This window comes from Onychomys torridus, chromosome 1 (genome assembly GCF_903995425.1).
Source record: "Onychomys torridus chromosome 1, mOncTor1.1, whole genome shotgun sequence".
Taxonomy (NCBI): Eukaryota; Metazoa; Chordata; class Mammalia; order Rodentia; family Cricetidae; genus Onychomys; species Onychomys torridus.
Window position 1 is genome coordinate 93,604,828 of NC_050443.1, and position 24,651 is coordinate 93,629,478.

The 24,651-nt window shown below is 43.6% G+C and overlaps 1 protein-coding gene across 13 annotated transcripts in view; it reads right to left on the reverse strand.

Annotated features, from left to right (window-relative positions):
- Positions 1–6,376: 6,376 nt before the first annotated feature.
- The window catches only part of Sox6 (SRY-box transcription factor 6), a 543,724-nt gene continuing 525,449 nt past the window's right edge, over positions 6,377–24,651 (reverse strand). For all 13 annotated transcript variants that reach the window (XM_036195545.1, XM_036195551.1, XM_036195535.1 and 10 more), the window contains 3 exons: positions 21,288–21,521; positions 18,345–18,561; positions 6,377–8,872 (listed from right to left, as the gene is read on the reverse strand). In XM_036195545.1, coding sequence (XP_036051438.1) covers positions 8,569–8,872; positions 18,345–18,561; positions 21,288–21,521 — 755 coding nt within the window. In that variant the 3' untranslated portion in view covers positions 6,377–8,568. The remainder of the gene's footprint in view (positions 8,873–18,344; positions 18,562–21,287; positions 21,522–24,651) is intronic.

Genomic DNA, 24,651 nt, shown 5'->3' on the forward strand with positions numbered 1-24,651 from the left:
GAAAGAGGCACCTAAGATAGCACACTTATGCTTGCCAGAGTGTCACGGCAATACCCAGACCCTACCATAACTCCCCCAACAGAGGTGGAGCTGGTTTCCTCTACTCTCAAACTAGGCGAGAATCCTAACTTGCAGTTTGGGTTATAAAAGAAGACACAACTTGACCTGTTCCTCTTTATCTCATATGCTGCTCACTCTTAACATACAACCACCACCATGTTGTAAGGCAAATACAGCCACACTCTGGCCCGGGTGTGGGAGCAGCTAGACAGGGGCGAGCATAGGAGGAGCGCAGCTGGAGGGAGTGTCTGTGATAATTGTTGACTTGACTGCATTTGGAACCATCTAGAAGACATGTTTCTGGTGAGCTGGGTTTCCAGAGATGTTTACCAGGAGGGAAGACCCACCCTAAATGTGGGTATCCCCATTTGATGGGCCAGGGGTCCTAAACAGAGTAAGGGGAGAAAGCTGAGTACCAGCATTCATTCTCCTTTGCTTCCAGACTGAGTTCGATGTGACTGACTGTCTGTCAGGCTCCCACAGACACTTCCTCCACCACGAGGGCTTGAACCCTCAAACTGTGAATCAAGATAAAGCTTTCCTCCCTTAAGAGACTTTTGTCAAGAATTAGTCAGATCTGTGGGGGAAAGTAATACAATGTCTAAAAAGGTAGGGGTAATTAAAAAACAAAACAGGTGAAGAAGTGAAGAAACTCTGAACTAGAAAGTACTGGAAGAGTCAGAGGTAGCCTGTCCAAAGAGTCACCCTCTGACCGGCCAGAAACCCTAGAAATGGACTTGACTTCTATGAATTTGAGTCTCATCCTCAGAAAAATATTGAATAACAATGGTCACAACATGGGAACTGAGGCACACATGTCCCTCCCAAACTGTTGTGTTCGAGTCCAAAAACTGGGACCTGGGGAAGACCCCAAAAACCAGTGACAAAGGCAAGTGGGAATTTCCCAGAGAAGGGGGAGATTTCCCTCAGAAGAAGGGAAACTGCATGGCCCAAGAGGAGTGTGAGAGATGCAAAAAAGGAATTATAGGTAAATTAGACCTGGGCAAGGTGAGGCTGTGAGCATGTGGAGGCTTGGCTATCAAGGGAGGAAGTGAGTCTGACCTGCTCATCATGAACAGCCAAAGACTACAGGAAAGCATGGGAGGGCAGGCCTGGGTGTTGTGAAGACCAGTGGAGGAAGACAGCCTGGGAGAGAGTGCACCTTGGAAGAAGGAGACAAAGCCTCTGACATGCCTTTTCCTTCACCTGGCTCAGTGGGCAACAGCTCCAATAGTCTCTCTGGCCCAGTCAGACATTCACCTGGCAGAGATGGCAGGTAGTCTCCTGGTCAGGCTCTTTTGCTGACCCACTGCCATGCACCTTACACCTGCCATCTATCTCCACACTGCTCCCTCCACCAGCTCTCCCACCCTGAAGAGTAGAGGTGAAGATCCCATTTGACAGAAGGGAACACTCACTCAGCTGGCAGAGCTAGGCTCCCATGATTCCAAAGTCCATTCATTAATGCCAGGCTTGTTTAAGATGTTCAAAACCTATGGACAACTGGGAGGGTGGTATACCAGTGCAATCTCAGCACTCAGGGACTCAAGGCTAGCCTTGGCTACATTGTAAGTTCCAGGTCACTCTGACCTACATGAGACCCTAGACAGAGCAAACAAAGAAACAAACAACTCATAAAAAAGCAAGAAACAGAACAGCAAAAGCCTTTGGGGCTGTAGGGAGCCTCGTGATGCAAGGTTCTAGATTGAAATCAGCTTGTGTCAACTTGCTTCAGACAAAGTCCCATAGATTCTTGGCTTCTCCCTAAAGAGGACATTAGTATAGGGAATACCAAGAAAAGAAGTCACCCCACTCTCGTCACTCTGGCCTGGCCTAGCTTTGATTTGACAAGTCTACTTTAAGGGGACCCCACCCACTCTGTCATCTCAGACCCTGAGCCCTGTTGAATTTATCTGCAAACACCTTAAAAGCTCCCATTGCTGGGAGCTGGAGCTCCCTCTGCAGGGATTGGACTCTAGAAGGAGCTGGGAGCTTCAAGGAGGCATCATGTCAGCACTCCCATGCACCATAAGCTGCTATGCTTGGAAAGGCTAGGTAGAGGAGGAGAGAGGTGAGGGGGACTGGGGGGAGGAGGTGCTGGGTGGGGGAGGGGCTGATAATGAGGATCTTCACATTTATTCCAGCTCATTCACTCTCAAAAAGAAGCCAGGAGAGGCAGTGACCTTCCCTCTCATCTTTGAAAAATCCATGTCTGCTCCTGCCTCTTATCAAAATCCACAAACACTTCTTGCTGCAGCAATGTGTGGCCATGAGAAACAGGCTTGTCTTTCTGGGTGAAGGGCTGGGAAACTGTAAGGCCAGCCTCCATCCACCTTGCAGTGGGTTCAGGCAGACACCACCATAGGAAGCTTGGGACCTCCAGGCTCTGGCAGTAGGTGTCTATAAGTTTGGGTCTCGCTGTGCTCTATGGAGGAAGGGTTTGGGGGCATAGACTAAGCCAAACACAGATGTCATAAAACAAAATTTATCTTTAATTGGTAAGTGTCAACAGCAGTACAAAAGATGGAGTGATGACAGCTAGTTCAGGGTAGAGGACAGTCTTGAGGTAAATGAGCATAAATAGGCAGTTCCTATAGACACTCCCCCGTGGGCCTGAGCCCCATCGTGGCATATACATTATCATCCAAGGATGGCATGTCTAACACATATCAGGAAAGCACCTTGTGCAAAGAGGGGGGAAAGTAGCTCAGGTGCCAACGTATTCCAGGATAGACAAAGACGGCATGCCTATCTATCTCATCTCTTCCCTTAATGGTGAGGCAGAGCAGGGAAGCCCTGGAGAAGTTCCACTGGAGGGTGTTCCATGCTGAGGTTGTCTCATGCCAATACTGTCCAACAAGATCCAAGAGGTCTGTGTATGCAACAAAGCTAAGGGCAGTGATCCACTCCTTTTGATTCCAATTTCCCATTTCTTTAAGTCCTTAGCAAACTTCTTTTTTTCACTATCCAGAGGAGAGTGTGTGAAAGCTGTGATGGTTACCCTTCAGGTCATTTAAAAACTTTACACTGGACTGTACAAGATTTTTTTTTGATAAACTATTTACATTTTCAGACTTTCAAACATATTCAAAGCAGCAATAGACACTAGTTTTTTTAATGCTTGTTTGTTTTTCTAATTGCCCAAAATAGTTACCAGCCATGGGCCAAGTAGGTACCTGTGGTATTCACAGAATTTCAACAAAGAGAATCTGCACTTAAAATTTGCTGGAGGGTGTGCTGAAGATCCCGAGAGTCTAAAGGGTCACACCCACAGTGTTGCTATGGGAACCAATGCACAGTACCTTGACAACAGAGTTGGAGTTGTCCGGACAGCCCTACACAAGCTTTACACTTCAAAACAGCAGCCAGCATGTCAGTCCAGCATGTCAGTGAGTTGTGCTGATTAAATTAACATAGAATACAATCTCACAATATACATCACAAACAAATTACAATGTAGGCAAAGAAAAGAGTTACAGTAAGATAAGTTATGCAGTAACAGCTTAGAGGCTTGTATAGGGTAATTCAAAATTGTATGTGGCAAATACAAGAATGAGCCAGAACAAGCCCTAAACATCCTGATGTCTACAAGCTGGAGGACACAGTGAAGATCGCGTTAGAGAGCTAGCTAGCGAGGGAGTGAGCGAGCGCATGTATGACGAAGGAAGACGATGGAGGGTACTCACCAGCAGACCTGCGATGTGCAGCAATGATGATAGTATTAGCACATTCCCCAGACTCCAAGGGTACCCACACTGAAGCCCTGCTCTATGCCTGCACTTCCATGGAAATAAGACACCAGCAAGAAACATCACCCACTGCCTGCTTCCAACTCCTTTGTCAACAGAAGGGAATCTGCAGGAAGCCTTACTTTTTCAGCCCTTCCCCAGTCACTCCATCTCTGCTCTCGAGCATCCCCAGTGCCAGTTTATAAGCATTTGGAAATGACAGGATGGGGACAAAAAAGAACTTTGCTTGCGTATCATGATTTTCAATCTATTTTTGATGTGCAGAGCCCTGATCAAGAGTATGTGGCATCAGAAACAATGTGATTAGCAGGAGAAATAGCTGCTTATGAAGAAGCCGTGTCAAGGGTAGAGGACCTAAAAACTGCAGTGCAAGTGAGACCAGTAAGATCACCACTGTCATTCTACTTTCAGAATGAGCTCAAGTGCCAGGCCAGTCCTTGGAGGAAATGTGGACAGCAGGCAAGGCCACCGCTGGTGGTGTTGCCACTTTCTTAGGTAAGAGGCAGACCCCACCCGCCATCATGTTGGTCTGTTCCTCTAGATGCATCTCTTTGCAGTTGTTGGCACTTGGCACAGGACTTCTATGGCTCAAAACGATGAAGGAACTCTAAGGAAGTGGTAAAGTCAGCTTATTGAAAATGAATGAGGAGAGAACAGCAGCCTCCTGGGTGGCATCAGTGTGCCCAGGCCATGTTTCTACTGAGGAAGGTGCTCATCCCTAATTGCTGAGCTCCAGGCTCAGGAGGTGGTACACTAGAGATACAGCCTGGCTTTGCTGAAGCCTTGTTTCAGCTCCAGAGGGCTCACACCCTTCTTGAGCACTCCTGGCTCCCATGAGGCTGATGGCCAGAGGAGGCCAGCACTTGACAAGTGAGCCCACACCTGAACTTAGAATGTGGCCTGGGAGTCTGTGTCAGGCCTTGGCAAAGGAATTCAGGCCCAGGACAGGCTAGAAGGTATCAAATACCAAATGAGGCAAACCCGAAAGGCTGAGAGAGTGTTTGCGAAAACAACAACATGGTCTGGAATTTGCCAGTGAGGAAGAGAAATTGCCAACCAGGCTTCACATGTCCATGGAAGGACCTTCTTGCTCTCTGTCCCCTTAGTCCTTCCTCTCCTCCTTCCTTCCTTCCTATCCATAGAACCCATTCATGAATAAGAGGACTGTCTAACGAAACCACTATTTCCAGTTGACAAAGAAAAGCCTGATCCTATGGGTTTTTTCATGGAGACAAACTTGGGTTTTGATTTAAAGCTAGTGTAAAAGAGGGAATGTTACAGGAAGGTGACTTTAGAACCCCTTGACTGGTACTGTGGGGTTAATACTAATCTTATAGGCAGATCTTTACCTCTAAAACAAAACTCCCACTTCTTGCCATTACAGGACCACAGAACTATCTGGGGAGATGGATCTGGATTCACAAGCAAACTGACTTTCTCCTTGCTCTGCTGGAAACTGAGTGTGTACAACTCCTCAGCTTTCTATAAGGAAAAAGGGGGGAGTCTGAGCTGGGGGACCAGTGGAATCTGGGCCACATGAGAACAGGTGGGGGTCCTGCTGTCTTGGCTGAGGCTGCCTCACTGGAGCTGATAACTCTCTGTCCACACTAAATGTGACTGGCCAGCTTTTAGTGTGGAGCAACACATATGGATAGAGAACAGAAAGAAGACACATAACTTATATGTCACTAGGAATTTATGAACCAAAAATAAATTCTATTTCTATGTTATATTTACACAATTAGAAAACTCTAAAAATGAGATGGTGAAGTCATAAAAACTTTGTTTAAGCCCCACTGATGTAAGTGACCTCTGTGATTGTCATTCTCCATTCCCATGGATAGTTAGAGCCAAATGTGGCTAATAAATAGAATAAACTGTGTATGCACAAAATTTAGATTAGAATACAGCATCACTGTCTGAAACCAATGAGAGGCATTCACACTGATCATTCCCAGACAGCCTTTGTGTTTGAGAACATGGCTAGAAGTTCCTGGACCCAGTGCCGAGGCAGAGCTGGAGCTGAACAAGAAGTTCCTACACACGTGTATTTTGCATAAATAAATGAAATAACAAGACATAAAAATGACTCAGATCCGGCAACTGTGAGGCAAGCCCACACGAGTCGAAACAGATGACTTTTGTTCATATAGTTTCCATACCAGTTTCACATTAGTCAGTGATAAAAATACCATTTATATCCAGTGCTTGTAACACTTATGAAACCAGCATCTGTGAGTGTGTGTGGTTTTTTGTTGGTTTGTTTGTTTTTCTTTCTTTCTTTCTTTCTTTCTTTCTTTCTTTTCTTTTCTTTTCTTTTTTTTTTTTTTTTTTTTACTACAAGCAAATCAAGTTTCAATCTTAAAGAACAGTCCTTTGTTCTGCACCAGCCCAGAATATTATTTTGGCATGGTCATAAAAACAAACAAAATTATCTACTATGCTAAATGTTTGCCTTTGTGCAAAATTAATTTACATACAATACAACACTAGCCATATAACGCTCTACCTATGCAGCACAATTTAAAAAAACAAAACAAAACAAAAACAAACATACCAGTGAGAGCAGAAGCCAAAGAGGAGGGAGGAACATGAGGAGGAGTGGAGGAGGAGACAGAATCCAAGAAATCAGTAAGACATAATAAATACTCACTTTGTTTTTGAAAAGTGACCTCCTCCTCATATGAAATCAATGTACAAGAACAAAGTTCCAATCCCCAAATCAATATTAAGAACAAAACATTCCTATCAGTACCTTAAACAGCTTATGGACAGTGCTCATAGCTAATGACACAGCTGGTCATTTCTTGGCTAGACCTACTTATTGCTATTAGGTATGGCCTGGAGCACTCTTTAAATAAATATGAAGTTTTACTACTTTCTCTCAAGTGACAAAATGGCTCGAAAATTTTGATGGAGCTGTTCTTTGCCCTGATGTTCAGATTCTGGGCTGTCCTGTTCACTGACTTGCTCCCACTGAGGGGTTCTGGGTAAGGCTCCCTGTAAGCAACCAGGCCTGGGTTCAGGAAGGTTAAAGTTACAACATAGTAGAACTGCCTGTAGTTAGGAGATAGGAGAGGAAGCCTCAATACATCCATCCCAGAGGCATGTCTCCAGAGCTCCCCTTGAGTGACAAGATCAGATCACCCCATTTACAAGCAGCCACTGAGAAATGAAGTCTGCCAGAGGAGCTGGTGGGCTGCCCCTGAAGCCATGTGTCCTGCCGGCTAGCCGGCTAGCAGCACCCTCATGCTTCCCCTCCCTGTGCTTTCCTTTCCCCCTTGTCTTTGTGTTGAGGCTTCTAACATCCCGGAAATTTTGCAAAGATCTCCATGGATATGCTAGTCGGGACCAGGTTGCTCAGTAAAGGTGACGGCATGCCAGCTCCACTGTAGACCCCCGTGTGGCCCACGGCCCTTGGGCTTCAGAGTGGCTGCCAGAGGTTACTTGACTAGCAGTGACCACTGCTGACCTTCACTGCTGAATGGAACTCAGGTTCTACTGTTTGCTGAGAACTGAGTGAGGGAGAAACTGAGGTCACAGTGACTCACAGAGGCAGACATGTTTCCATGTAAGACACCTTGACCCAGATGCACAAGCCTGCAGCCAGATATACACTCATCTTCAAGAACAACAATGTTTGCTAGCATTACCTCAGAGATGTCCCCAGAGCCCTGGGGACGTGAGATTGCTATGTACATCTTTTGTATCCAGCAGGAAACGTAGGTGAAAGGGCAAGGAGGGCAAAAAAACATTAAATTAATGCCACCAATAATTTTTAAAATAAATAGTAAGTAGACCCTTGACATTCTGGAATGAATAAATTACTTAAGAGAACAATGTGTTAAGATTGAATGTCAGGGTGAAAGGCAAGGGGAGAATGGATGTAGTGAAAGGTGGTCTCAGGCAGGGGAGACCACCGTGTTGGTGTCTGGTGTGGTGATCACTCTGGTGCATGTCATCCCACGCCACACACTGATGGCACATCAAGAGGCAAACACAATTGGGTTCACGCACTGTGGCAGCCTTGCTCATTCCTTACAATATCTTGTCTCCAGATTCCTGAGTACTTCACCATTTTCTGGAAAAAAAAAATGTGGTTTGCTATTTTATTTTAAGATGCCAAAGATTGTCTAAGACTTTGCAGTGTCTCCTGTAAGACTTTCAAAAACAGTTAAGATTCAAAAGTTATGAAAAAAGTTTGGCACATTCAAAGTTGAATTCTACACATGGACAAAAAATGGAATTCCGAGGCCTTTTGAATATGTTCTATATAGCCGCACACGCCGTGGACTTGTCCGGTTTCACAATATGAAATCCTCAGTTGTTTTCTAAAGTAATTCAGAATAAAAACACATTCACAACCTGTAGCCGGCACAGCATACCTGAGTGAGAATGTTTAACCCCATCTAAAACAGTAACTTAAACCCTTTGTCAACATCCCAAAGAAAAATAGTAAGACAGAAATGTAAGACTTGAAAGACGGCGATGGGCGGAGATAAGTTTCCAAGTCCCGGTGTCTCATATTTAATACGTCTTCACCTAAATAAACAACAACAGTAACGGTAACGACAAAAACTCAAGTTTATGAAAACTCAGGAAAACTTAATCTGTCTCACACGTTACGAAGCGATTAAGACCACTCTGCTGATGTACGGTGGAGCCACAAATGCATGCGGGCTCTTTAAGAACTTGGTTGTTGTTGTTGGGGAAAGGGAGTGAAATGTCAGAGTGTTTTAATTCAGCAAACAAAAGCTCCTCAGTTGGCACTGACAGGCTCTGGGGCCTCATTTTCACTGCTATAGTCTGATTTGGGATCATCTTCGTAGTCGTCATAGGCTTCCATTTCATCCTCTCCATTAATCATGTCGTTCCCAGCCAGGCTTGCACCGTCCATCTTCATACCATACGTGCTCTGGATGACAGGGAGGCTGGGCTCTGGGCTGGCAGAGGTGCTAGAGCAGTCAGATGTCATCTGAGGTGATGGTGTGGTCGTTGCCATAGTAATAGCACCAGGATACACAACACCTGTTCCTGTGGTGATGGGAATCTGAGGCTGTTGCCTGTATAGAGTCAGAAACAAAATGAAAGAGAGGGAGATCTCTATAGGTTCTCACATGAGACCCAGGACTTCCTAACCCATATTTTCCAAACCAAGCCCTCTGTAACATGTTAAGTGTCTAGAAGTGACAAAAATGTTCCTTGGAAGAATCCCTGGACTGTCCCTGATGCTGTGGCTGGTGGTTAAATAATATAACGCAGCAATTTGCTGACAGTTTCACAACATAAAGGCAGAACTTTCAACTTGGCAAATATCACTGAGCTCAGATCACACTTGGCATTGGGTCGGGCACAAATGCTACAGTTAAGACCACAACAGTTCATGTGAGACCATTTTAAAAGAGAGCAGCTTTTTTTTTTTTTCTTTAATAGTCAAGAGGCATGAGCATATTATAATGATACTCTTAAGTGGGTTGGTGTCATCTTCAACTTGGTTTGAGAATTTGAGAACTACGGATGAAAGAGGAAAATGGGAAAGGACCTGGCAAGTTGTAAATTGTCAGATCTGGCAAAGGTTTCATCCCATTCTGTTCTAATGTGTACTTGTTGCCGAAGCTGGACTTGCTAGGCTAGGATCCTTTCAGGATAGTTATCTTAGATGTCACTGCTCCTGAGGCTGAAGATGGAGCTAGGGCTGGAGGACTCATGGTAATAAAGAGCAGTGAGCTTTGCACCCTAATAATAAGATATACCAGGCATGCTACTCCTGCTACATCCCAGAAGATGCCAAGTCAAGTCACACCAGATCACTTCTTCATACTGTGTCCCCAGTTCAAAAAACCCAGCAGATCTCATGAATTTCGAGCTCTCCTGTGCAGGAAGAGCTACCACTGTGTGTCTCCTTTCACCCAACACACAACTAAAGCTCCATCCAGCCCAGACACTGTGTCTGAGGTGACATTTTCAACTATGTAAAATTTATCAAGTGGTCCTCAGTTGTTATGGGCAACAGATTATAGTCAACATACACCTCAGGCTTTATTGTGCTGGCTCTTGCAGAGCCTTGGTATTTATGTTTCTAAAACTGGGGTCAGGGTATTCTGGAAGGTCCTCCTACCTGTTGTAATCAAGGCTTCTAGTCAATTGTTATTTGAGTAATTCTTATTGGCCTTCTACACCAGCAAGACTTTCTGCCCACCCCATTCTCAGGAAAGACATGCATATTTATGAAGCAGCTCTGTTGCAGGCTGGTCAGAATGGTCTCATTTCCTCATAGATGCCTCCAGCCTTGTTTGTAGAAGGAGAAAGGCCAAGATGCCTGGAGATGTGTGCTCACACTGCCTTTAGGGACCTTCAGCCACCACAGGATGTCCCCCTGATTCTTTAACCCTTTACTCACATAGCATGTGTTTGTGTGGTTATAACATGTAAATATAAATATATATACATACAATGACATATAACTGCATTAACAAACATAACCACTCCTTAATTCTCATTAGTCCTGAGATGACAGAAGCTGAGGCTCAACAGTACCTAGCTGAGCTGGTACTAACACTGGATCTGATATTAATCTAGTTCCGATGACTCCTATGTTGAATCTGACCTCCTGAAGGAAGCAAGTGACAGGGGAAGCTACTGTGCCTGTAGATACACACCATGAAATCCTGCTCCCCTCAAATTCTAAAATCATATGCTTCTAAAAGTTGGGGTAAATTGGCACAAATTTAATTTCATGCTAACATTCTCAGGGGTTGCTGCATTACATGTATAACTGATTTTGGATAATAACAGTAGAATTATTTTTGCCTTAATTTACAAGTATATCTAGAACATTCTTCTGCAATATTGACACATTTTACAGATTTCCTGATGTAACAGTTATTCTAAACTTTGCAGACCAACAAAACTATCAAATGGTACATTTTCTTTAAATACAGGAAACATGTGCTTTTCACAAGAACAAGTGGTTGCTTTTTGAAATTTTGTAATTAAAATATTTGTATGTTATGTATATCTGTTATTTTTGTGTCTGAAGTAAATGTAAATTGAGTCCAAATCCTAGCTCTTGGTTTGGCAGAGCCCTCTCCTAAGCTAACTTTCTTCCCATTCCTGGGACTCCCCCATGGTTCATTGCTAAGCTCCCCTTCAGGCCTCAGCTCCACCTACCACCTTCTTAAAGGTTGCTTCACTAGTGGGTCTGGGGGTGGGGTTGCTCTGCCAGGCACTCGATGAACTTGGGTGGAGGAAGTACAATGCATCTGCTTCTGCTCCTACATTTAAAATGTGAGTTTTGCACCGGTCTAGACAGCATACGGCTCATTCTCCCAGCCTACTCTTTCTCCTAGACAGTCTGTAGTACTTTCAACACTCATCAAATATCTGACTCCTCACTCTAAGATGATAACCCGGCTTTTCATATCATGTGGCAACTAGACACAACTAGAAGAGACTTTCTGCAGGCCCACCATCACACGGAATCTTGTGTCTCTGAGCCCAGCCCTCTGCTTGCATTGTGGATGTTTAATGAGTTCGGAATCTGACATAGAGGCTTCTTGCTTGTCCACAGAACTTATTTTCCATGGCATACTACCTTTCCTCTCCTCTCTAGCTGCTGCTCTGCTTTCTCTGATGTTCTAAAACAAAACTCAGGAAGGTTGTCTCTCTCCATTTCTTCCTCTCAGTTCTTCTGTAGACCCATTTCGATTACTCCTAATACTGTACTGAAACAACTCAAGAGGAGATCACCAATAATTTCTAAGATACTAAATCCAAAGTCAGCTTGGTCCACATCCAATACTGTAATTTTAAATAGTAGCCGTGTGCTGGTAACACCAAAGTTTGTATCTCTAGCAAGTACCTTCCTCCTAAACTCTCTCACCAACCCCCCATACAAACTCACACTAGTGAGTGCTTTTATTTGGATGCTAAAGGCTATCTCAGTCTTACAGGTGCAAAACCAAACTCCTAGTCACTCTGGATTTCCAGTCTTTAGTGGCCTTTCTGATCTTGACTAATTAGTACTTCCAATCTTTCCAGTTGTTTAAGCCAATCCTTTGTAAGAGTTCTTTCAATTTCTGCAGTTAATCCATAAGCAAACCCTGCTGGTTCTCCATCAGGAAAATCTCTAGAATCTATCTACTTCTTGGCTCCTCCACTCTTATACACCTGGTCCAACCACCATCAATTCAAGTGTGATTTATCCTAGGAGCCTCTTTTCAAACAGGCTGTTCCTCCTCAGACAAGTTTCAACATAGTGACTCAAGTGATCCTTTCAAAGCTCAGCATCTTTTGTCTGGCTTTGTTTCTAATTCTTCAAAGCCTTTCCTCTGTGCAGAGTCAAACTCAACTTCACAATGGTGAATATGGCCGTTCACAGTGCGGCTCTCTGTCATCTCTCTGACATTTCTAGTTCTTCCTACCTATTGCCTTGCTCTGGCCTCTGTCTTCTCAAAGGAGCAAGCAGAGCTGTGTTGGCAGCCATTGTGGAGTGTCTCCTCTGCCTGCTACCTGAACAACTCACTTCCTTACCAGCTCAGTTCTCATACTCTCAGGAAAATACTGGGGCTACCCTAACCACTGGAGCAGCCTCCAAAAACACCCCACCACTGTCCCTTCCCTATTTACTTTTCTCCGAAGGCATTTGTAGCTATTTTACACTTGTTTATTCATTGACTGATTGTCTGACTTCTTCCACCACTAGAATATAAGCTTTATAAGGACAAGATTCTTCACTAATATAGCTCTGGAGTCCAGACAATGCCTGACCACAAAGCACACTCAGTAAATACCATTTGATTTCATTGAGTTAGTGGATGAGGAAACAGTAGAAAATGGGAGGGAAAAATGGAAAAATGTAAGTGACATTTCAGACAAGAAAAGATATGAGATTAGAAATCTGGAAGGAACAATGACAAAGAAAAGATAAGGATGTGACTATCTTCAGAGGCTAAATGATTGTCCTCATAAACAGGAGACCAAGCTGGAGAACCGGGACCTGCTTGCAAACCAACAGGCAGACTTGAGAGCAGTGAAGGAGAAATAACCTTCTGCTATTGGAGAGGTTTCCCAAAGGAAATAGCTCCCTTGGGAAGTGGCAAGTCAGCCCTCACAGAGCTTTAGTGGAGGTGCTAAGGATCACAAGGGTGGTGGGTGACAGGAGGCAGAGAAGATCTAAGAGCCCTTGGAGGCTACAGCAGACTGTGGGGATGAAGTCCACAGCTATCCACCATTCTGGTTCTGTCTTCTTATTAAAGTGAGCACAGTCTCAGCTGAAGCATCGTGGCTCTCACTGTTGCTACAGCCAGCCTATCTTATACTTTCATCACTACCTTCTTTGTACTATTGGACATTTGACATTTTCTACCTCACACATCCACCCCCTCCTTTATTCTTAGTTATGAATCTACTTTCTAATAGTCAGACCTTCTCAAACCTCAAGTGCTTCCCTCCAAAGCACATATGGCTGGTTTGGTCTTACAACATAACAAACTTCCTTCCTCAGCTTCTATGTGTCTAGATAAGCATTTCATCGTGCCATACTGTGCACACCATCTGTACTGTGGCTGGTGTACAAACCATTATCAGCTAACCCAGTATGGTAGTTTGAATGCAATTGGCCCCCATAGTCTCACAGGGAGTGGTACTATTAGAAGGTAAGGCTTTGTTGGAGTGGGTATGGCCTTGTTGGAGGAAGTGTGTCACTGTGGGGGTGGGCTTTGAGGATTCCTATGCTCAGGATATAGCCCAGTGTCACAGTTGACTTCCTGTTGCCTGAAAAATGTATCTCAGCTACCTCTCCAGTATCATGTCTGCCTGCATGCTGCCATGCTCCCACCATAATGATAACGAACTAAACCTCTGAAACTATAATATAAGCAAACCCACTCAATTAAATATTTTCCTTATAAGAATTGCTGTGGTCATGATGTCTCTTCACAGCAATAGGAACCCTAACTCAGACACCCAGTCATGCATGTGTCTGGCTTATTTAACTACTGAATGCTCCAAAAACTCTTGTCTATAGGAACAATGCCTCATCCTTTGGTGATTTAGTACAGAACTGGGCATCTTGCTGGTTTCTAATAGGCTCTTAACAATTGACTGGTTAATCAATAAACAAACTGGAAAAAAATATCATCCAGGATCATCAAGGGTTGTCTATCAGGAATCACTTTCCTAGAAAGCACTTTTCCTTCCTTTACAGATCAATTTCAAAGACAAAATTCAAACACTGCAAATTTCACAGACAGAAGTAGCTAGCAGGCCTTGGGCTTTACAAATAATGAATGTGCGCACCAAAACAGAAGCTGAAGATATCTTGCAGGGACAGGAACAGAGTTGGCCGAGAACAGAGTAGTACCTGGGCTGGATAGAGATCAGCACCAAGACATGGTTTTTAAATCACTACAGTAGTTCTGGAACAGTTTGGCTTTGCCAAATATAAAAGATTACATGTTTATACTGGCGAACCCCTATGGCTTGCTCACCCTTAGACCCCATCAAGGTCTGTAAGTGTAGGCGGCAGGGCTTGGTTCATGAGAAGGTAAGGTGAGTTGTATGGCTCTCTGTGCTGATGCTGTAGGAAGGGGTGGAGTATGAGCAATCTTGCATTATCTACTGGTGGTTCTAAGCTGCTTCCTTACTGGACAGTCAGTGTCCTACAGGCTTCACTTGACTCCTTTAGATTTAACATCAAAATAGCAGGGTCCCAGATCACCTAGGGCACAATTATCTAATATAGTAGGAAATAAATGCCTGACACATAGATTTTTCTAACTGCATGTTAGACAGTGTTCTTGGCTTTTTCCATTTGCTAAGCCATTCCATCTTCTGAGGGACTCATGTTATTGGTGCCATTGTCATCCTTATTCTACACATAGAAAACTGATGGGCAGAGAGCTTAAGGAAGTATCCTAAGGGCAAGTGGAGGCATCTGAGGAACAAAGAGCCATACATGCCAGTACAGTAACAAAAACACAGTCCAGCATCGGAGCCTGAATAGGCTGGCTCTGGAGTCAATGCCTTCACTACTGTCCTACATGGGCTCTAATTGTATGTAATGGGGCACACACAACATTAAGGCAAACATACATTATACCCATAGCAGCCTGACTTAAATCTCAGCAATGCACCTGACTATGTGCTTTGTACAAGTGACTTCATGTCTACCAACACAGTGCTTGTCAATCCTCAAATAGCGATGGTGTCTATCTAATATACTTGATATATTTTCAATAACCTACATTCTTCACTCAGCACAGCATATTGTACACTATGAGTATTCAATACTTTTCCCATTGCTGCTTAAAACATCATCCCACTTGGATACTCGGCAGTATCTTCGTAATTTCAGGAGTAAACTACTAAATGTGTTCCAAGTAAAAAGCCTATTTAGCAATGATTCATGGGAAAAATATAACATTGTAGCTACATAGGCCTCAGCAAATATCAGTTCTGTATTTATAGAATGATCACAAAATCCTGATACCTAATCTGCCATTTAAAAGAGTTAAATCTCAGCTAGAAGGAAACTCTATTACATATTATTGACAGAATTTTTTTTTGTAATAACTAAGATTCCTAACTCATCAGCTACAGTTGTATAGTCATTGAAATGCACAAAAATGTCAAGTAATGTATGTGGTATGACTGGCTGAAAGGGATGCATGTCTTTTCAAAATCAGCTATAAAAATCGATCTTGCCCCATCAAGATGTCAATAGTAATCTTTGAGTTTTTGTTTGTTTTGCTTTCTGCCTCTCTGGTTGTAACCTTACAACTAATGAAGATCAATTTCCAAAGATAACCCTCAGGGAGTTATCAATCTATCAGATTTAACTATTTAAAAGAAAATACAAATCTGTAATAAGAAGGGATACTACCTAGCTTTATGTAGCAGATATTCCTGGAACTGGGCAGAAGGAAGCAGTCAGCACTGGGGATAAGGAACAAGCCTGATGGTGGTGGCACATGCCTTTAGTCCCAGCACTCAGACAGCCAAGGCTACACAGAGAAACCCTATCTTAAAAAAACAAAACAAAACAAACAAACAAAAACACACAAATGGAACAAAATAAAAACAAATTAAATGAAAACAAAACCCAAAACGATGTTCTGGTCATTGCCTGCCCTTTGGCAGCACCGTTTGCTCCAGAGAGTGAAGCCACCCTTCCTGTAACAGGTCTTCCTGCACTGTCAGGAGCAGCCCAGCCCCCTGCAGCTCACCTCAGCACATCCCACAGTTGCATACTGCACTGATTCCAAGGTCCATATGCCCTTCACAAACTGCACACTGTACTCATGTCTATTCCAGAAGAGTTGTGAGGCACCTTGTGGGGAAACACGGTAAGTTGGGTTTCTTTGCTGTTTGGGATGACAGGTGAACACCTGGAATTGAGCTTTCATGTTTTCTCACCTTTGGGATCTATGGGGACTCTCGAAACCTTAATTTCTGTATCTTATTTAGAGGATCCTAGATTGTGTGACTTGGGGATACAAAGCACCCACTGCAGTGTGGGCACCCGGTAAACTGTAGATGTCACTAAGTCATCTGAGTTTCAGGGAATTATCAGTTTATTATGTTTCAAAGAAACTACCAGTCAGCACCAGTATGCATTGGGATATTTGGATACAGACTCATTTTAAAGTACACTGTAGCAATGACTAAGTTAAATATCATGGGTACAACTCATCTATTCAAGTAAGTATCAGGAAACAAACAGTACTTCTTATAATTCTTTAGATTGTGGTCAAAGAGACCCAGCAAGTATCACTAAACACACAGGGGCAGAAAAAGGCCAGGAATCACAAAAGCTCTCAAATTTAAACTTTTTCAAAGATAAACACAGTCACAGGGATGCAGTACCAGGTTAAACACACAAGATGTTTATCATGCAGTCTTAAATCCATATTGTGTCAAAATGACTAGCCTACTGAAAGGGCACTATGAACCTGCATTTTTCATAAATTGTCTCATTATCATGTGAATGATCTAATTATATTGCATTGTGCTTTCTGTGTTAAAAGCATTATTTTAAAAGGTGCAAACACTCACAGCACAGAGGTATTTGATAAGCCTATTTTGTCACATCTTCATTTATTAACATGTTGGAATCGTCAATTAATAAGGTGGGACAATTCTCTTTATCCCTAAAGGGTCCATTTGCCAGAGTCTAGAGAAACTCATTGGTGAACTAGGATGATATATGGTTTTGCTGGGATAGTGGATACCTAGTAAGTCCAAACACTGATACTGGGTTTGTAGCTACTGTCTTAAGTACTGTCTTCTACAAGTTCTGCCTTCTTGAAGTGTCTCAATAACTATACAGGATGCCCGCTGTCACTCCTCCCACTTCCCACGTGAGGAAATGGAAGCTGGGTAAAAAGGGAAGGCCCCTGCCTAAGCAGGTGACAGGGTCAGCATTTGTTGCTCAGTCATCAAACCCCAAAGCCCCATTTCTCCCCAAGACCCTGGTGCACCACACATAGAAAGCTCTTTTACTGACTTCCTGGTTGTGCTGTTTGTTATTTGAATTCATTTCATCCTTTTAAACACATGCTTCTAAGACCAGCATGTCACATTGGGGTTGGTTTCCCTTGGAGCATCCTTAAACACAAAGAGTGCCCTGCTTCCCTGTAAGGCCTCCCTCTTTGCACCTTTAAGTGGACTCTCTTACTTGGCCAGGGCACAGCTACCCTTTCTCACTCACATGTCCAGCTAATGTGGCTTCCTTTCTGCTTCCTCCATTCCTCTTTCATCCCTCCCTGAGGATTCTCCTTCTGCCTGCAGCTGCAGCCTCTGTCTCCAGAGTGCCCCCCACCCCCACCACCATAGGCTGCTAAGGTCTATGTGCTGGAATCTCCAGGCATCTGCCCCACTTATCCTGACTACTGTGGTTAGGAGGGGCTGCTTTTGAATGCAGACAGCCCGTCAGCCAAGTCGAAATTTATACCAGAAATCTATTACCTAATTTTTAAACAAAATGACATGAAATCAGACTTGAAGATATCAAAAACATGCCCAGTTTCTGATTTAAGCAAGAAAATCCACATTGTTACTGCTTCCACCACAGAATAATTTACTGCAACAGGAGTTCTGGATAAGATGCCAAAAATGAGGTCTTCTAACCACTGTCAAGGCCAATTATCTTGTGGTCGATCCCACAACAAAAGCAGACCATTGTAACTACAGTCAGAAGCACCACCAGAGAAGCCGGGAAGCTATGGGGATTTCTAAGAGTCAGTTTTTACTTTTTCTCCCTGTGTGTCTGTCTAAATAAACTACCCAGATCTCTGTGTGTGGGCACTGGCTATGTCGGGTGAGCATGGGAGACATGCCATCAGCAGGTTTGTGCGGAGTGGGGGCAGGAGACAAGCTGTAGGCTTGTGACAAGGCGGAGTCTCGTCATTACTATGCCCTCCATGTGCCACAACCCTCCCCTTCACTAATCCCTTTCCCAAACACACACGCCAGGAGCATCCTACGGTTCTTTCCCAGGAAGGGGAGGGTGGGGCTCCACTCAGGATCACATACCCCACAGTGAAGAACTGTCGCATCTCCTGCCTCCGGGAGCGCATCAGTTGCTTGTACTCCCCAATCCGGAGCTTCTTGCCATCCACGATGCACGTACGCTTCGGCCGGGGTTTGTACTTGTAATTTGGGTACTTCTCTAGGTGGATTTTGCTTAGCCGGGCCTGTTCTTCATAGTAAGGTTGCTTCTCCTGGTTGGACATGGATTTCCAGCGAGACCCTAAACATGAAAGTAGCCTTAAGTATACAAGAGGTCATGGCGATGGTGACATGTTCCAGATCTAAATGACTGGTCATATCTCCCATTACTTCACTGCCTTTGCTTAGGAGATCCTGTTATCACACACCACTGAGACTCCCAACTTGTCCTTTAAACCACAGAGCCAAACAACAACAACAATAACAAAAAACTACAATGCATTTATCATATTTTTTCTCTCAATATTTTATGGCTGGTGATCTTATGGTTTTTTTTATCATCATTATTCTGAGTGGACGTGGGCGTTTGGGTGTGTCAGGGGACATCTTTGGGAAATTCTCTCCTTCCACTTTCATATCGATTCTGAGGATTGAATTTATGTTGCCTCGCCAGGCTTGTGAGACAAACATCTTCACCTTCTGAGGCAGCCCCACTGTGCAACTGTAAAAGGGTTTTGCTTCCGGAATCAAGAGCTTCCCTACTTAACTGTCTCTCGGCTTCCACCTCTCTCTCCTTCCATTCCCTCTTCTCTCTCTCTCCCCAAGGGTTAACAACACAAACCTTCAAGATATGCTTCTGAGATTGGCAGGGTTCTCAGGGAGCAGAAGCCTTTCTTGGTCTCTGAACTGGGAATCTCTCCCACACTCCCAGCATCTTTAGGCCAATGGTAGCATTCTTACATATACAGAAACCTACCCTGTGTACTATCACCTCTAGGATGACACACCTCTACTTAAGAGGTGGTAGCTATGGAAGGGGAGACGCAGTGGAAGTCACGTGCAAGATTCTCAAATTCTATAAATGATCATTCAAAGATGAACTAATAAAAGCACAGCATCTTTAAAAGTATGGTTTATACAGGAAGGAGGAGAAGCATTCCCTTCTCTAATATTGTTTACAAAGAATTATCTAAACACTTGACGGAGAAGGGATGTGCTTTTTTTCACATGTATTGAATTGCATTTTTGTGTCTGGTGGATAAAGTGGTCACAGCTGTGCAGACTGGATGCTAGCAGTTCTTCAGTGGAGATTTTTCACACGTAAACAAATGGCAAAGTTGTACAAATAGTCTCAGTAGCCAGCAATACCCTGGTTTGCTCTTACAGCATCCCTGTTCTTTCCTGGTGGTTGCATGAAATAGTGCAGATCCCTCGGCTGTGCCAATCAGCTTGTTATGCCGGCTGCCAGCAGTGTAGGGCCCCAGGTTAGGATTCCTGGCACTCTTGACATGTGAAATGCTCGTGCATAACAGTTTACATTTTAATGAATATACTTTTTATGTTCCTCATAATGTTTTTACAGGACGTATATCAATAATAGAGATTCTTCAAGGCTGCCAAGATGGAAACAGAGGGCATCTGTGCCTATCTGAAAGCTTAGAAATGCTGCTACCGAAATGGCAAGAAACAAACATGAAGTTAGCAGCAGCTGTGAGGCTGGAGTAACACTGATTTCTTTTATATGTCTTTGAATTTAGAATATATATATATATATATATATATATATATATATATATATATATATATATATATTCTGCCCATTAGGAACATTTTTAGCTTGTATTTAAATTAAAAAGAATATCATCCCTCTGCCTATCTCTGAAACCCTAAAATTGAAATTTCTCTAAATGGAAGTGATATTTAGCATTTGCTTTAAAATTCAAAAGTAACAAACAAAAAGAAAAAAGCCTGTGTTTCCATGTTCTACCTCTATTTGGTCCAAAGTATGTTTTAAATTTTCTTAGAGACTCCTGCCTCGTAATGTCTCAGAATCAAGTTAAATCATTTATTTTGTGACAAAACACATGTATTTGTGTGTGCCCAGATCACTGGTATTTACTCAGGTTAAATATTTATTGCTCTTGAAGAAAACATTTAAAGAATTAAAGCCACAGTTTAAGCCTGGTGCTTTCCAGAATCTTACGCAGCTCCTTTGGGTTCTGTTCTACAATGGCAGCTTAAACAGAACAGGGCCGTCTGTGTTTCTTCTCTCAGAAGAGGAAGCATGTTGACTGTAATGCTGCATGTTGAATAAAATATGTTCAATATGTTGAGCACAACAGTTCCAAGCTGTGAAATCTATGCTAGGCAAGCTTACCCTGATGGAATATGGCTTGAGTTTAAGCCTGGGAAGCTGGAGGATGGTGCTGGCAAGGCAGGTCTCTGCCCTGAGTTTGCAGCTCAGCTCACGGCTATGAAATTTGAACTGGGCATACAGTGTCAGATTAAATGTAGCTTTATTTTACAAGTCTTCAAGTTGTCATTAGAGACACTATTCTGCACCCCATTAATTTCACACCATTTGGAGTGTACCCCTAGTACTTGGTGAATTCTCCCAGTGGACCATGTGAACCTGGGCTGTAAGGTCTGTGTTTACAGGGCTGCCTGGCCCTAGGAGTCCTGTGACCTCACTCAATAGTTGCTACATTTACAATGTAAGCACATTACTCTAAGAAGTTCAACTCTAAATTTAAGTTTTTAGCCAGGTTTACCCTGATGACTCTGTCCAAGAAGAAAGTTTATAGGCCTTGTCTTAGTAGACACAACAACATCCCTTCACCTGAACTATGGTGTGGTGGCACTAAGAGTAAATGTCGAAGGCTGCTGTGGACACTTTCTTGAATTTCATTTGCCCCTGACAATCGGTCTCCCTTAGGGAGTCACTTCCGCCCCTGCTTCCCACCCTTGCACCCACCCCACCCTCCTTGTAGGGTAAGAGATCAGCATCAGCTGGGCTGCAGCACTCGCCTAAGATTTTGCTAATGTTGGAGTTATGCATGTCAGGAAAAGCCTGAAGAATTTTCCTCCTTTCGTCCTTCGCCCAAACCATGAACGCATTCATTGGTCGCTTGATGTGAGGCTCGCTGCTGGCGCGACCGCGGGCATCCCTGTAGACGCGTGCTTCAGCCACAGTGGCGCCTCCTGTTGGCCAACAATAATACTGCTGTAGTTTAGCTGCAGAGCCATTCACTGCTTTGCTTCCTGTAGTGTTAGGGCAGGAAGAACAAGACGGGGAATGCATGATTACGAGGCCATTTCATGCTTTTCTGCCTCCACTGCTGCCCCCAGGCTCGTCTTCTGTTCTAAGAGACAGTTTTGGAAGCAGACAGTTTTCTACGATGCTTCCATAAGCCTTCCTGACACAGGGTCAGAGACAGTAGCCTGAACTGATTTTGCACGTTGTTCCGTCTCTACACCACACACTACAGTAAGTTGTAGGTGGTAAGAAAGTAAGATTTGGGCTGTGGTCTGGTGGACTCCCTGATGTAATGCCTTCCTTCAAAAGCAAACTCTTACCAGTCATTTCCCAAAACCTGCCACTTCATGTGTATGTGCCCATGTCTGCTCCAGAGGCCCTCTACCCCTCCATGCTAACACCACTATCTTTCAAGTCCTAGTCAATTGCTGTTGTTGCAGGAATGAATTAATTCAATGAAATGTATTCACTGAGCAATCACTTAAAAGGGAAGTTTTATGCACTAGGCACAGAATAAAGCCTTCAAGAAGCTCACAGTCCAGGGAGGCAGACAGTTATGAGCAGGTATGTGGAAAATTCTGCAAGACTGGAATTAGCAGGGCACCAACAGAACACAAAGCAGGATGGTCAGTCAGTCAGTGCATCCTGTGAGACACGACATCTCAGCTGACTCTGGAAGGGTGAACTGGAATCAGCTGGTAAGTGAGAGCGGGGATGAAAGGAAACCAGGAAGGACATTTAGGCTACAAGATGATGATGAGGCTCTCCATCTAGGATGCACTGGCTCCTCTGGCCCCCAGGCTCATGCCCTGAAGTAATTACAGCTTATGTGACTGTCTCCTTCTTCAGTTCCACTCCATCCCTGGAATGTGAAATCCCTAAAGTTAGCAACTCTCCTATTCTCACACTTGTATATTAGGAACTCACAAACAACATAGTAAATAGTCATTAAGTAAAAAGTAATTGGTCTTCAATGCAAAAATAGTAGACTAAGAAATACTGTTTCAAGGGTCCTGATATGTTTCTGTTGATTAAAAGGATTTCTTTATTGTTTATGAAACACGGACACTTTCTGAAGACCTAACTTATTAGCACACAGGATAAATAACTCCACAGTGCCAGGCTGGAGGCTGAGGCCTACTTGCAGCAGTGTTCCTGGGATCTGGTGATGGATCTGGCACACATAATTCTAATTACTAAAGTGTGTTAAATGAATGAGTGAATGAGGCTCTCCCATTTTCATACACCCCACAAGTGTGACACACTGATGGATGCTTTGCCTTATCTTAACTACTGAGTATCTCTATGTAGACTGAGAAGTTCTATGGTAAAATGTGAAGTAGGTACAATTGGTGGCCTCAGCTGGTATTCCTACTACACAAACTAGACATCCTGCCCCCAAATTCAGTATGTATTAAAACCACCACCTCTGTTTTTGTTTTGTTTTGTTTTGTTTTAAGAAAAATGCATTCTGTGCAGGCAGAGGAGTTCTTCAGGAGCAGCACGCCCCATCAATCTCTGCCTTCTGTTCTACTTCCAGACACCTTGCTTAAGGAGCAATTTGTTTGTGTCAAAGCCAGTAAGAAATTAGGACATTAAGGGGTGCTATTATTTGGAAGATATGGTCATCATTTACTACAGACAAAAGACAGGACAAAAGGGTAGAATTTGGGTAATAGTGTGAATTTTTCCCTCAACATGAAGGAGGACAGTAAGACCACTTTCTGAAGATTATGAAAAAAAATAGCACACATTTTATAAACAGCCCTCCTCAAGCCCACTAGACAGAATGATGCGGTTACTCAGAAAGGCTCAGATCCCAAGATGCATAACTAATATGCTACCTTTTTGCCACCATACCCACAGTACATTAATTTCATTTAAAATGCACTGACCATACAGGATAAATTGATTTCACTTTATGTGGGTTTGACAGCCATGTTTATTGTGCAGTGAAATGCAGTGTAGCTTCCAGCTGACAATATCCATCAACATGGGGCAATATGCTGACTGCTGGGCCAGATGAAGGCATGCATTACTCTGGAAGCGAAACACTCATTCAGATACGACAGTGTCTTCTCCTGAGGATCACCGTGGTAATTTATGACACCTTTGGTGCCATTACTTTACAACTGACATGGATGCAGCAATTTATATACTGGCATGTGTACACATAAAAGGAGACGGGTTTGTGGAGAATGTCAGATGCAGAAGCATTTCAGTATTCTTCTCAGTTAACTCTTATGCCACAGGTGAATAACACTCAGGACCTGCTTTTACTGCTGGAGTTTCCTCTCCACTAGCAACACTCAATAGCCAGCATCTCACTCTCTTCCTTTGCAGTGCTATTTCATGGTGACATGGGTTGCTTTTCCCTCCCACAGACTGAAAGAAATCATGGTGGGATTTTAGAATTTAGTCCAGAGACCTTCCATATATTCCACACCACACTACTGATACTGATATCGATTCTTCTAGAGTTGTGCCCAATTCTCTCTCCTCTCTGTTTCTCTTCTCCCCACCCCACCCCCTTAAGGCTGCTACACAGCCCTTGTTTATTCCTCTCTTCAGGAGCTCCAGTGATACTCTGCATCCTACAAGGGACATAGATCAGCTTCTCCCTCCACCCAAGTCTTCCCTTGTTCTCCCTAGCATGCACCACCTACACCATCAGTCCTGGAGAGGAGCTTTAGGGCTCCACAGATGAATCCAGACTGACAAACTCCAGCACAGTGCACAGCACTGTACCACATAAAGTAGGAAGGAGACGGTCAGTACTTGAGGATACTGTGTCCCCCTCCATATCCCCTCCCAGCCTCTTTTTCTTGTCACCTCTTTTCTCTTCCAGAAGGAATGAGCTGAAAAATGGAGGGAACATCTTAAACTGGGAATGCTACTAGGAAAAACCAAGATTTGGAAGAAGAGATTTATCCAAGGAGACCAAAGCTTAAAATGATGAATTGGATGTGATACCTGACTAGCTGTTACTGCAGTATGACTTTGAATATGGTACAAATCTGCTGTGCCCAGGCCTCGCTGCAAACCACAGCTGGACAAATGTGTTTGCCTGGCTTCCCTCCTCTTCCTCCTCCTTTTCCTTCCCCTTCTCATGTTCATATCCTTTCTCTATTGTTT